Here is a 14,484-nt window from a genome sequence, read left to right on the forward strand (position 1 = left end):
TATAGTATTTGATTTTTTTTAGCATCAGACGCACTTAATAATATATAAATAAAAGAATTGTATAATGAACAAACTAAAGCAAGTGTTCCAGCGGTAGATGGCGTGTGCTTCATTCCCTTTATGCCCCAACCCTAGGTTCGAAACCCTCCTCCCTCATTTAATCTTTAATTAAAGGTGGTGCAGGTTATTTACCAAAATGTCACCGCGTCCTTACACCACCAAAACGACGTTGTACAACAAGCAAAATATAAGGAATAAAATCTCACATGATTACCGACGGATAAAGAGTATATGAACACAAACTAAGTATATTTAATTGCAATAGAATAAAATGTTTATTCTCCATTTGTTAAGTATATTTTTTCTTGAAAAATACTCAATTTAATTTTTATTAATTATATGATCTTCATCTTTTAAATTTAATAAATTAAGTTTTTTTTATCAATTATTTATTAACACATTAAATCTCTAATCTTTTAAATGGAAACATTAAAGCTTTCGTTATTTACACTTTAAAAAAATGGACTTTAACAATATTTTTTTACCAACACTTCCATAAAGTGTCCCATGGGCCTAATTAAAATCAAGCCCAAAACGTATAATCGACTTTCTCTTCGGCTTTAGAGCTACTGTATCCACAATTTCAAAACTCTCTCTCTCTCTCTCTCTCTCTCTCTCTCTCTCTCTCTCTCTCTCTCGGTTCTTGATTGCATTCCATCTTTGCCACCCTTGAGTTCTTCTACGGGTTCATTTGGTCACCTGAAACTATCTCTGATCTACTTCATCTTCACTATTTGATTTTTTTGGAGATGTTAGTGCGATTGTTTGGTGGCTTAAAGTATAGATTCTTTGTGTTCTTCACGCTGCTTCTTCATGGAACCTAGATCAATGTAAGTTTGAATCTCTATATACTTTTTTCTCTTTTTCAAATAATTTTTCGATTTGATTTGTTTTCTTCCCTTTCTAGGGTTCTACTTTTTCTTCTACTGTAGCTCAATTTCTCTACTTCGCAACATTGACCGATTACTCTTCTCTTTAGGTTTAAGTTCTGGATCTGTTACTCAGTTGGTTTTTTTTCCTGCCAGGTATTTACCAGATTTAATCTGCTTTTTCTTTGCATTTGTTTGGTAGATCTGTGAAAAGTTGACTACTTATGATCGTTTGAGGGAAGGTATTTAACTAGTGCATCTCATGCTGGAACACATGAAATTGAAGTAAACGACCTTGGTTTTCAAGACCGAAAACGTTTGCGTGAGAGATTAGTTAGAGTTGTTGAACAAGAGAATGAAAAGTTGCTGTTGCAGCTCAAGCACAGAATTGATAGGTATAACTTCTTTTCGCTGAAAGATTAATGTGCATTTTCAATTAGGAAAAAAAGTATCTACCTTTTCGATATCTGAATATTAAGTTATTGAAAGCAGCTCGTAGTTAACTGGTTAAACATCAAACTGTATTGAAAATGCATCACACGAAGAAAATGCATTCATACTCTATTAAGTAATTATTTTTTAACATATTAAATCTCTCTTAGACGGGTTAGTTATAGATATGATTCATACTTTATTTATGATAATATTATTATTATGTTTAACATGAATATATACATATATATATATATATATATATATATATATATATATATATATATATATATATATATATAGTGATGCGGTAAATAAATCTTTACTGTTTTATTTTAGAATAACAATGACATCTAACAATACATAAAAAAAATGATTATTACACAGTCTTGTTAGGGGAGTTTTTAGTGAGAGAGAGTCCTGCTTCTCTCTAAACTTTGTCCTTGAAGTGGGGTTTTTCTTTGCTTTCCTAGATCTGCTCCTCTCCCTCTTATCTCAGTAAACTTTTTTCTATCTTCTTCATCTTCTACCCCGATCTACTCCTCCCTCTATTCTTTTCTCAGCTTCTCTGATTGTGACCCCTTGGATCTGCTTCTTTTCGACATAATGTGATTTGTCTCCTCACAGATTTCATACTGGATGTACTTGAACTTAGTGTTAAATCTGTTGTTAGAATTTTGTTGGTGTTATTTAGATCCTTATTAGCTTTGATTCGATACTTAATTGTATTTGATTTATCTCCGTCAGCGAACCGGGTTGTCCTTTCTATTGTTCGAACACCGACTCTCAATCTGACTTGTCTATTGTACGTTGATGATTTGATATCTTAATGAATTACTTCTTATGTTTTAAAAAAAAAAAAAACAACAACGACCTCTAACAGTTATTATGAATGTCAAATGAAATTCGAATTATTAAGTAATTGGCGAATTATTCGAATCAATTGAAATTTATAGGAAGTGATAAATGGGACCATGAAGTTGACTCGGGAAATGGGATAAAGCAAGCAAACAATGGGCAGTCTCCTCTTTTCCATTTCACATCAATTTCTTCTTTTGGATAAAGAAATTCCATGCCTACAACTACTGACGTGGACTATCACCTAAAACTAAATAATAATAATAAAATATAAGTTGAAATTTTGCTTTCATTTTGGTTGGTATATACATGAAAATCAATCAGTACACGTTAGGAAAAGTTTATTTTATTACATATCTTCTATACTATGTTATTCGTGTAATAAAATGAGAGAATTAGAAGTCAATAATGGGTTCGCCAATAGTCAAATTACGCTGAACAGACCAAGGCAAGTTAAAGAGCTTAGCCATAATAAATTTGAAAATCTTGTTGACATTGATGTTGTGTTTTGCACTTGAAAAGAAAAGGGTTGCCTTCATTGCCTTTGCATATGCCCTTGCCTGCACCAAATTAAATAAATAAAAGTGGTGTTCCACCAAGACATTCTTCCAATTCACATTAATAATAATATTGTTTGATATGTCACACTCGTGAAAACCAACTCTATCAACTTCTTATTTTATTGTATTTATTACATTACATGCTTTGTTTTTAAGGTATTTTTCTCTTTTTATTTCTTGTCCTTTTCAACTTCGTTTTTCTTTAATGCATGTTTGGTAGTTATTCATTTACCTATTTTCAGTCACCATTGCAACTATATTTTATTACTATTAGCATGGTGAACGCACCAACAATTTTGACGCACTTATTATATTAAAATATTAAAATGTATTTTTTTTTAACTGATCAGGATCAAGGATGATAATGGGTAGAGTATTCGCGGGTAATATTGATCCCAAATTCTTATTCTTTTATTTTTTAATTACCCGTATCCGTTTCATTACCATAACAGATATACTTTTTTGCATCTCATATCCGTCTCATTTAATTCACAGGTACCCTTATCCGTTAAGAATCAATAAATAAAACAAAAGTATTACAAATTTAACAAAATATAAATTTAGTAAATCATTTATCTAAAAAATGAACAAATTGAAGAATAAAGTACCTTAGTGGTATCATTCAATGGTTGAAAAACAAAAATTACAGTTCAAATCTCACATCTAAAAAACAATGACATTTATTAACAGGGACGGATATAGGGGGCCCACGAGGGCTGGGCCCCCTCCAACCGCCGGAACTTCCATGGTTACGAGTAACGGGTAACGGGTATTCTAGAGGGTATTCTCATACCGTCTCATTACCCTAATGGGTAATGATTTTGATCTCATACCCGTCTCATATCCTTTTATACAAGGGTACGGATAATCTTATTAGAGTCGGATAGTATCGGGTATAGTACCCGTTACCATCCCCAGGATGTCAATACCTCTTCTAGCAGAGTAGCAATAATAAAATACAAGCTAGAGGTATTATCTATCAAGTAAAGAGTCTTTAATTGAAAGTTAAAAAGAAAGAAATACCTGAGTGACAATTGGCGATTGCAAATTGGGGGGAAGTTGCACAAAATCATCAAATTTGGTCCCTATTAAAATTGGAATTGCTGTCTGTAAATTAACAAAGTCAATTTGATTAATTTAATTTCCAAACCACTTTATATATAAAGAAAAAAGCAAAGTTTCAGCCTTATTAAATAATTTACTGACACAAAAACATACAATCTAAAAATAGAAAAAAAAATCATCAATTTTAGGGCTCCACTATTGAATGGAATTTTGTTGATTTCATTCAATTACCACTAATTAAACATTTATTTCACCACCATAAACATTAAAATTATTTAAGTACCTGATTCCATTTTCTTGCTTCACTATACCATTCAATAACACTGCAAACATCAACATATATTATTAACATTTTCATATATAATTCTCACTGTAATTACAATTAATTATTTAATTAATTAATTACCTGTTAAGAGTACAACGACTTGTTAAATCAAACATGAACAAAATTGCTACTGCATCTTTACAGGCAATAGGAACATGATCAACTGACCTACTGTCACCTATAATATTAATTATTCATATTAATAATTAAGTATAAAAATTATATTAATTAATCATAATTAAGATTAACATGAACATGAACATACCTCCTACATCCCATAGGCTAAATGTAATCCTGGCTCCTTCAACTATTAATGTTTTATCCATTAAATTCAATCCTGTCATCTCCAAACTTTTCTTTTCTTGCTCATCTCCCACATACTTTATCTTCATTAATTATTTATTTTCAATTAGATTTAAATAATCAAATTAAAGAAAAGGAGAAAAAGTCTATCATGCTTACCACAAAACTGGTTTTCCCAATTTGGCAATCACCCAACAAACTAATCTTCAAACTGACTAAATCAGACCCGTCAAACGACGTCGTAGTAGAGAGGTGCTGTGACGAAGACGACAATAAACCGCCAGATTCAACAGCCTCCGGCGTCGTCGGAGAAGAAGAAGGCCCGCGAGTGAGGCGGCGATATTTAACAGGCTTACCAATTGAACAAGAAAGGATTCTATCCCAAATAAACTGAAAAAACTGCCTGAAATCGAGTATACTCCACCTAATGTTGACGTGTACAATTTTTCTACAAATCTGAGACATGTTTTCTCAGGAAAAGGCTTTACCATTGAAATTGAGCTCTGCTTCATGTTCTGTCATGACTAATGTATTGTATTAGGATATTGTCTGGTTTTTTTTTTATAAAACCAGAGCTATTTGAAGAGGTTTGGAGGAAGGAAGGAAGCGATAGTTGACCGGTATTTTATCGATGCCGAAACAGTCCAAATTGCCGGCTTCTTGGGTCCAACGTATTATGGGTATTAGGGTCAATTTCGGGGTCTAAGTAGTGACAAGTGACGCGGAGGGTATTTTGGGTACTCTCATTTGAAAGGTTATTTTGGTCATTTACGTTTCAAGGGTAGTTTCGGTTATCTGGTAATTGAAAACGGGTATTTTGGGAAATAGAAAAGGGATTAGCAAAGCACAAGCATCTTGCAAGGTAATGTTGGATTAAGGGCTTAAACCACTATTCACACTTCATCTTTCCAAAATTTTGGTTTTTGAACTCTGATGTACTTTTTTTTTTTTAAGGTTGACCCGATATTATTAAAAGTAAAATTAAAAAATTAATAACAAATCATTCAGAAAATAACAACTAAACAAAACGGAAAGAATTTGAACTCTGATATATTATTTTGTGATATATCTTAATTTTGATAAATTGGTGAAATTTTATCTAATATAGACAGCAAGTTAATAGTTTTCTTAAATTTTTCTTAATGTAACATGATTTTTTTGACACATTAGATAATACACATAGCAATACACCAATAAAAGTTTGACAAGTAGATAAAATATAGGGAATAAGTTTGTTCATTAAAGAAATTTAATATATTTAACAAAAATCTGATCCATTGACGAAATTATTATAAATTTAATAAAACTATTAATTTATCTTCTACGTTATAGTTAAAATTTCATCAATTTTAATAGATTAATGGCAAGTGTTACTAAATAAAAAGTGGAGGATAAATACCAATATTTTTATCTAGTTTAGAAGATGAAGGTTAGGAAATAATATTTTAGTGGGTTAAAATCCATATTTTGGATAATAGTAGTTTAAGCCTTAGGATTAAAAAATATGATGCTTTTCAATTCTTTCCATGAAATAACTCTATGGTATTTCTAATTAATTATTACTTGTCATATATAATGTTATACTAGGATAATTATTATTATTTTTAAAGATAGTAGTATAATTATTAAGCAAGAAAGTATTTTATATATTTTAATTTAAAACACAACCAAGCTCCATGAAATATTGAAATTGCTTGTGCAATTGATATGCATTTATTAATTTCAGTTTCCATTCTGTGAATTGTTAGAAACATAATTAAAAATAAATAAAAAGAACTACTACCCAACTCTCTATTGAAAAATAATTCAATTATTGGGGCATGGGTTAAATTAAATAAATTGCTAAAGCAAGGCAAACTTTTCATAAATAGGAGATGCAATGGTGAATTAATAAATTCAGTGAACACATAAACCATTATCAAAAATATTTCCCAGTGAAAGGTAATAATAGTATTAATTAATAAGGCATGGTAATTATTAAAGAGAAAGAAGAAAGGGGAGTTAGGCAACAACCACATGTGTATATGTGATTGGAGGATGTAGATCAAGGACCTTTAACCCTTTCCCAAAAGCCAAAAGCTGTTTTCATCACCACAAATGTCTCAAAACTCCCTCTACCTTACATCATTAATATATTCTACATTTTTGTATTTTTCAAATAATGGTAATAAAAATAGTCAATTTAAAATAGGATAAGTCTAAAAAAATTCAAAATGTTATTGGGGAAATATAAATATAAGAAATAATGAAATTTTGTTATCAATCTTTTCAACTTAGGATTTATTGTGGTGGTTAATTATTTGTTATTATCTGATTAATGTTAGGAATAATTGAAATTACGACAAACGAAAAATAAGCAAACACACAAGAATTGTTTACCTAGTTTGCTACTCAATATGAATGACTACGTCTGGAGGCACTACCAAGTCAGGATATTTACTATAATGAAAGAGATACGGATTACAGAGAAAGATGCTACATATATATTAGTCTCCAAAAGCCCAACAATCTCCCACCTGGAGACTAAATTCGTCATCTGCTGGTAGTGCCATGCCTTCAACTTAATTACCAAGGCTAGCTGAAGCCATGTAAAGCTTCGGCTTCTCTAAGGTTAAAACCTTAGTCAACATGTCTGCATGATTCTCTGTGCCTGGAATCTTCATCAATTGCAATATCTTCCTGTCCAAGAGATGTCGTATGTAGTGATACTTCAACTCTATGTGCTTTGTCCTTGAGTGAAAGGTGGGATTCTTCGCCAAATGAATGGCACTCTGACTGTCGCTGTACAGAATAGGATCCTTCTGCTCCTTTCCCAACTCACGCAAGAAATTCTGCAACCATACCATCTCCTTACTAGCCTCAGTCACTGCAACATACTCAGCTTCTGCAATAGACAACGCCACCACCTTCTGCAGCTTTGAAGCCCAAGAGACTGCAATACCGCCCAATGTGAAGACATATCCGGTTGTACTTCTTCTCTTGTCAATGTCACTGGATGCCAAATCTGCATCCACATATCCTGTCAACATAACTTCCTTGCCCTCAAAACATAAGGCGTGTTCAGTGGTTCCCTTCAGGTATCTCAGAATCCACTTTACTGCTTCCCAATGCTTCTTACCAGGGTCTCCCATGAAACGACTAACAACCCTCACAACATGTGCAATATCTGGCCTTATGCACACCATTGCATACATCAAGATGCCAATTGCTGAGGCATACCGAGTTCTCTCCATCTGGGCTCGCTCTTCGCTGCTCTTGGGTGAGTCCTGTTTAGATAGCTTGAAATGGCTACCCAAAGGAACCGTAGCTGGCTTGGCATTTTGCATGCCGAATCTAATCAAGACCTTCTTGATATACTTAGCTTGTGAGAGATACAACTTTCCAGCCTTCCTATCTCTTTCAATCCTCATGCCCATAATCTGCTTAGCTTCCCCAAGATCTTTCATAGCAAACTGCTCAGATAACTGCTTCTTCAATTTTCTCACTTCTCGAGCACTCGACCCTGCAATCAGCATATCATCAACATATAACAGTAAAATTATGTAGCCTTCATCCAATTTCCTAAAGTAACAACAATGATCAGCTTCACTCCTCACGAACTCAATTTCATGCATGAATCCGTCAAATTTCTTGTACACTGTCTTGGAGCTTGTTTCAGACCATACAAACTCTTGTTCAACTTGCACACCAGCTCAGCGTTATCAGACTCATAGCCCCGAGGTTGCTTCATATAGATGTCTTCACCTAGGTCCCCATGAAGAAATGCCGTTTTTACATCCATTTGCTGCAGCTCCAAATCTTCTGCAGCTACCATACTCAACACTAAACGAATAGTAGTCAGCTTCACCACTGGAGTAAAAACGTCGGTATAATCTATGCCATACCTCTGCTGAAAACCTTTCACGACCAGCCTTGCCTTGTAGCGCTTGCTACCATCAGCCTCTTCTTTGATTCTAAAAATCCACATGTTCTGCAGAGCCTTCTTACCCTTTGGAAGTTCAACAAGTTCCCAGGTGCCATTGGTCATCAAGGAATCCATCTCATCATCTATTACAAGCCTCCACTTACTCGCATCCTCTCCACGAGATGCCTCAAAGTAGCTTTCTGGTTCACCACTATCTGTCAGCAGTATGTAGTTGCTTGTAGGCGTGTACCTGTCAGGTGCTCTACGCTCTCTAGTGGATCTGCGTAGTGTAACCACTGGAGTTTGGGGTTATTCTTCTTCCTCCTCAACAACTACCTCCTTAGCAACTACCTCCTTGCTCCCACCAGAATTCGTGATGTCTAGCTCCACGACCTCTGGTTCTGAATCAACAGTATTAGATGCTCCCAGACTATCCTTGTACATCATCTGCTCGTTGAAAACAGTGTCCCGACTATGAATAATCTTCCTGTTCTGACTATCCTAGAACCGATATCCGAAATCATCACCACCGTAACAAATAAAAGTACAATTAACAGACTTCACATCTAGCTTACTTCTCTCAATGGGGGCAATATGAACATATGAATCACATCCAAATACTCGTAGAAAGGACATATTTACCTGCTTGCCACTCCAAGCCTCTTCAGGAATGCCACTCTGCAAGGGAGTCGATGGCCTTTTGTTGATCAAGAATGCTGCAGGGTTAACTGCTTCTGCCCAGAACATCTTCGGAAGTCCGCACTTTAGCCTCATGCTTCTAGCATGCTCACACAGAGTTCTGTTCATTCATTCTGCAACTCCGTTCTCCTGAGGAGTTCCTTTCAGAGTCTTCTCTATGCGGATTCCATTCTCAACATAGAATTCCTTGAATTCCCTAAGCTCATACTCCCCACCATTGTCAGACCTCAAGCACTTTACCTTCAAACCTGTCTCATTCTCAACCAGGGCCTTCCATTTTCGAAAGGAATCAAAAGCATCAGATTTCTTTCTCAGAAAATAGATCCACACTTTCCTAGTGGAGTCGTCAATGAGGGTCATGTAGTACGAAGCTCCGCCAAGAGATTTCACAGGTGTAGGACCCCATAGATCGCTGTGAACTAACTCCAACTTCTCTTTCTTCAAAGTTCTGCCACCCTTAGAGAAACTGGGCCTTTTCTGCTTTCCGAAGATGCAATCCTCACACAACTCAAGATCAGAAAATTTCAGACCCGGCAACAGACCCTTTGAACACAACACTTTCATCCCCTTTTCACTCATGTGACCAAGACGACAGTGCCACAAATCTGCATTGACTTTCTTGCTCCCGACATCAATGTTGTTGCAAACGTTGTCTGTTAAGTACAACGATCCAACCTTCTCACCACGGGCAACCACCATAGCTCCTTTGGTCATTTTCCAAGCACCACCTGCAAATATCACACAATAACCTTCATCATCCATTTGCCCAATTGACAACAGATTTCTCTTTAGGCCAGGAACATGCTTTACTCCAGACAGCTTTATCACAGATCCATTCGAGAATTTGATCGAAACATCTCCCTTCCTTGTAATCTCCAAAGGCTCATCATCAGCAAGATAAACCTTCCCGAACTTCCCAGGGGTATAGTTTTGCATCAAATCTGCACTACTACATGAGTGAAACGAAGCTCCTGAGTCTAACACCCAAGACTCCAGAAGACTTTTTACACTTAACATCAAGGCTTCTGCTGTTGTTTCTGCAGTTGAATTACTCAGAGTTAGTGCATCACCAAAATCCTCGCTGGCTGAGTTCACCGTCTTTTCCTTCTGCGGTGCCTTACATTCATTCTTGTAATGACCGGTCTCATTACAATTCCAGCACTTGATGTGGCTCTTGTCCTTGGTAGATTTCCCTTTCCCTTTTGGCTTAGACCTGCCACGATTCTGCTTTAACCAGCGATCTGACCTGCCCCAATTTTCTGCATTCAAGGCTGATCTAGATGTGGAACCTGACTCTTTCCTGTGAATCTCTTCGCTTATAATCAAATCCCTGACATCATCAAACCTAAGTTTTTCTTTCCCTGCTGAAGCACTTAGGGCAGTAACCGTGCCACTCCAACTCTCTGGTAAAGAAGATAATAAAATTAGGGCTAATACCTTGTCATCGAAATCAATATCTACAAAGCTTAATTGAGTGATCATTATATTAAAATTATTCAGATGCGTTGCCACTGCTATATTCTCCGTCATCTGTAGATTAAATAGTCGTCGCATCAGATGAACTTTATTAGTCGCGGAAGGCTTCTCGTATAACGAACTCAAAATCTCCAACATCTCCTTCGTGGTCTTTGCCTTCACCGTGTGGTGCGCCACGTTCCTGGACAGCGACAGGCGAATCACGCTCATCGCTTTTCTGTCCAACAGCTTCCACTCTTCATCATACATATCCTCCGGCTGGTCATCCAGCGGCTGGTACAGATCTTTACCGTACATGTAATCCTCAATCTGCATCTTCCAGAAACCAAAATCTGAACCATCGAATTTCTCCACAGGGATTTTTCCGTCTCCCATCGTAATTACCCTCGCTCTGATACCAGTTGTTAGGAATAATTGAAATTATGACAAACGAAAAATAAGCAAACACACAAGAATTATTTACCCAGTTCGCCACTCAAAATGAATGACTACGTCTGGGGGCACTACCAAGCCAGGATATTTACTATAATGAAAGAAATACGGATTACAGAGAAAGAGGTTACATATATACTCCTCAAGAAACCCTAACCGTCTGAAACCCTAACCGTCCAAAACCCTAATTGCTGCAGTTGGGCCTATATATATTAGTCTCCAAAAGCCCAACACTTAATTATGAGTAGTTAAAAATTGTGATTAATTGTTATTTTAGTATGTAAAATATTTAAGGAAAAATTATAAAATTGGGTTAAATGGAAGACTTATTTACATATTTAGACCAATTACCCAACATATTATATATCTAGATTATATTTTGATGACTTTTTCAAAATACCTCAAACCTTTCATCTTTCTCTCTTTTTTCTATCGATTTCAACCTTTCATCTCCCATATCCCGTGTATCGTTTTCAACATTTCATCTTTCCATTTTTTCACCATCATGTTTGTCTCTTCTTCCTCTCTTTATCTTTTGATTGTCCATCTTCCTCTTTTTATCTTTTGATTGTCCATCTTCGTAATTCTAGAAAATAAGTCATGGTTATTCATCTTCCTGTTTCTTTTTGTCTCTTGGTTTCTTTTTTCTTGTGCCAATCGAATGCATCGTTATTCGACGTTATTCTGCGTGTTTTTCTGTGTTTATCATATGGTTATTGTCGATTTCAATGGTAAAAGGCGAAAATAATGTAAGTATCTATTGTTTCATCTTCATCTTTTTCCAGAAAATGGCTTCGAGAAATGAGTTTTGCGAAGTCTACGAAGAAAAAATAGATTGAAAAAGACGATTATGCGATGTTGCGAAGAGAAAATCATCATTTTTTCACTTCGCAAACTTCGCATAATCGTTTTCTGCAAAGCAAGAGCGTCTTTCTTGGTTAATTTTCTATTCGCAGACTTAGCATAATCGTTTTCTGCGAATTAAAATCATCATTTTTTTTTGTTAAATTTCGCTAACACGATTTAATTTGTGTGAAGGTAGTTGAATACAAAACATCAAATTCAAGTATTTCTTTAGCTTGAATACAAAAGCAACAATCATAGTAGGCGGTGCACTAGGATGTAGGGGATGTTGTTCTGGGGTGTAAGGGAGATGACGTTCTGGGATGTAGGGGAAGAAAAGAAAAATCACCACTATCATCCCAAAAGGTCATTGATTTTGTAGAGCCTGGGGTTAGGGTTTGAATTATTGTTGCAATCTTGTTGTAAATTTTGATAATGTTATGACTTGTTGTAAATTTTGATAATGTTATGATTTTAATGTTAGAATTATTGTTGCACTCTTGTTGTTATGCTTTTTTTTTTGTTATATATCACTTCGCATATTTTGCAATTTGCGAAGCCTGTGAAGATAATACTGCTTAAGAACACGACTTTTACTTCGCATATTGCGTAAACTGTGAAGTAGAAGTCATTCTACGAAGTAGTATTACATTCGTAGGCTTCGCAGATTGTGAAAAATGCGAAGTATATTTCATGATCTTAAAAACATTATCTTCGCAGGTTTCACAGATTGCGAAAAATGCGAAGTCAAACGGGAGATAGAAAGAAGAAAGAGTAAGAAATTTCTAAGTGTTATATATATATATATATATATGAAGGGTATTTTGAGAAAGTCGCCAAAATATAATCTAGATATGTAGTAGATTGGGTAATTGATCTAAATATATAAATGGGTCTCCCATTTGACCCAGTTTTGTAATTTTTCCAATATTTAATATGAATATGTTTTAAGTTAATCATAGATAAATTATAAAATTAAAAATTGTAATATACAAATTAATAAAAATAGTCTAAGGGCTCGTTTGGCTTACCTACTGTTTGATATTGTTGCTTACTGTTACCGTTTTGCTGTTTGTTGTTGCTGTTGGAAAAGCAAGGATTCCATGCTTTTGTAAAAAGCTACTTTTCTTATATGAAAAGGCAAACAAAAACTCATAACCAAACACCTAAAACTCTACTTTTCAATATGAAAAGACAAATAAAAGGTTGAAAAGTAGTAAACAAACACCCCCTAAGTAGGAGTAAAACTTTGTTCTTTTGGCACTAATATTATAAAAATAGAATTAACATTAAAGATAAAATGTATTTTATGAAAATAAGAAATATAATTTTGTCAACATTAAATAAATACCAAAAATCAATTAAGGTTGGCTTGAGTGGTTAAAGATTCATCTTCTTCTTTGAAACTACCTTCCAATGAAAATGGATAATTACGTATGGTAAAGTAATTGAGAGTTAGAGGACTTATTAGAGATTTCATTCTAAATTTCCAACTTCATTCCATCCATCTCTCGAAGCCCTAAAACTTTTCTTTTAATGGACACACCCAAAGGTTAAGATATTCTATAAAGGGTGTCTTCGTTCTAGTCTGAAATGGAGAATGGTAGTTTCTTAGCTAAGCTTTGGGGCTTATTTTTTGGTCCAACGATAAAGGTTATCGTAGAGTTCAGGTAGAGATGGATTCGATGACAGCGTTACGCTTTATGGAGGGTTAGATTGGTATGCATCATCCTCAGGCTTGGCTAATTATGAAGTGCCAAGAGTTGCAGGATAGAGACTGTGAGCTTTGTACATTCGTTTTGGGAAGGAAATCAAGTTATTGATTGAATGTCGAATTTCGTTGGTTCGTGTTCTTTGGGTCATCGCAAGTATGATGTGTCTCCTGCAGGCCTCTAGAGTATTCTTTTTGAGGATCAATATGGACGGTCCCTGAGAAGAATGATTTCTAGATAGTTCTTTTTAATTTGTTGTTTTCTCCAAGCTTCGGCCTTCCTTTTTACACACATAAAAAAATAGATTAATATAAAAACTATAATTGAGCCTTAGTGTGTCAGATATCAATATAAAAACTACCCTAAACGACATCGGGTATGAACGGAAGATAGAATAAGGAACGCCTAACAATCAAAAGGGCGAACATAAATTCTAATATATAAAAAAATTTATTTGGACTATCTAAAGTTTATTTAATTATTTGGTTTGGACTCGATAATTCTATCAAGCTTCTTACGTATCTCAAATCATATTTTAATCTTTAAATCGGGAATCAAAACCACGTAGTTTTACCTATTTTAGGTAGAGCATTAACTAAGACTCATTAATAGTTTTTATATTAATTTTTAGAGATTAATATAAAAACTATTATTGAGCATTAACTAAGACCCAATAATAGTTTTTTTTTATTAACCTCTGTTACATTTTCACACACGAATGCTTATTGAATTTGCAGCGTATACAACACATGTTAATCTCACTATGTGTTTTTAGTACCACTAATTAATAAGATTGTCAAGATTCCACTCTGAATATATTTATATTTTTCTTTAAATAGTATCTACCATTAGTACTAAATTAAACAATATCTTAAATTCAATTAAATATATCTAAAACTGTTAGATATGATAATTTATGTACTTATTTTCTCTGAATATAGAAAAC

The 14,484-nt window shown here is 34.6% G+C and overlaps 1 protein-coding gene across 3 annotated transcripts; it reads right to left on the reverse strand.

The window, feature by feature from the left end:
• Positions 1–2,490: 2,490 nt before the first annotated feature.
• Positions 2,491–5,097, reverse strand: LOC136219038 (septum-promoting GTP-binding protein 1). 3 transcript variants are annotated; one of them, XM_066006252.1, is made up of 6 exons: positions 4,632–5,077; positions 4,435–4,555; positions 4,251–4,347; positions 4,128–4,167; positions 3,803–3,886; positions 2,491–2,779 (listed from the first exon to the last, which is right to left on the reverse strand). In XM_066006252.1, the coding sequence occupies exons 1-6, from the start codon at positions 4,935–4,937 to the stop codon at positions 2,615–2,617; spliced, it is 813 nt and encodes a 270-aa protein (XP_065862324.1). In that variant the 5' UTR covers positions 4,938–5,077; the 3' UTR covers positions 2,491–2,614. The 3 variants fall into 3 exon arrangements, with proteins under 3 accessions (XP_065862324.1, XP_065862326.1, XP_065862325.1); XM_066006254.1 differs by having other exon boundaries at positions 2,548–2,779; positions 3,803–3,864; positions 4,632–5,090; XM_066006253.1 differs by having other exon boundaries at positions 2,548–3,864; positions 4,632–5,097.
• Positions 5,098–14,484: the final 9,387 nt, after the last annotated feature.

The sequence above is a fragment of the Euphorbia lathyris genome, chromosome 2 (genome assembly GCF_963576675.1).
Source record: "Euphorbia lathyris chromosome 2, ddEupLath1.1, whole genome shotgun sequence".
Taxonomy (NCBI): domain Eukaryota; kingdom Viridiplantae; phylum Streptophyta; class Magnoliopsida; order Malpighiales; family Euphorbiaceae; genus Euphorbia; species Euphorbia lathyris.

Excerpts from the sequence above, each read along its gene's own strand:
- LOC136219038 (XM_066006252.1), bottom strand. The coding sequence starts at position 4,937 with ATGTCTCAGATTTGTAGAAAAATTGTACACGTCAACATTAGGTGGAGT. Across the intron at positions 4,348-4,434 it reads TAGCCTATGGGATGTAGGAG|GTGACAGTAGGTCAGTTGAT; the intron begins GTATGTTCATGT and ends TTAATATTATAG. Across the intron at positions 3,887-4,127 it reads AAGCAAGAAAATGGAATCAG|ACAGCAATTCCAATTTTAAT; the intron begins GTACTTAAATAA and ends GTTAATTTACAG.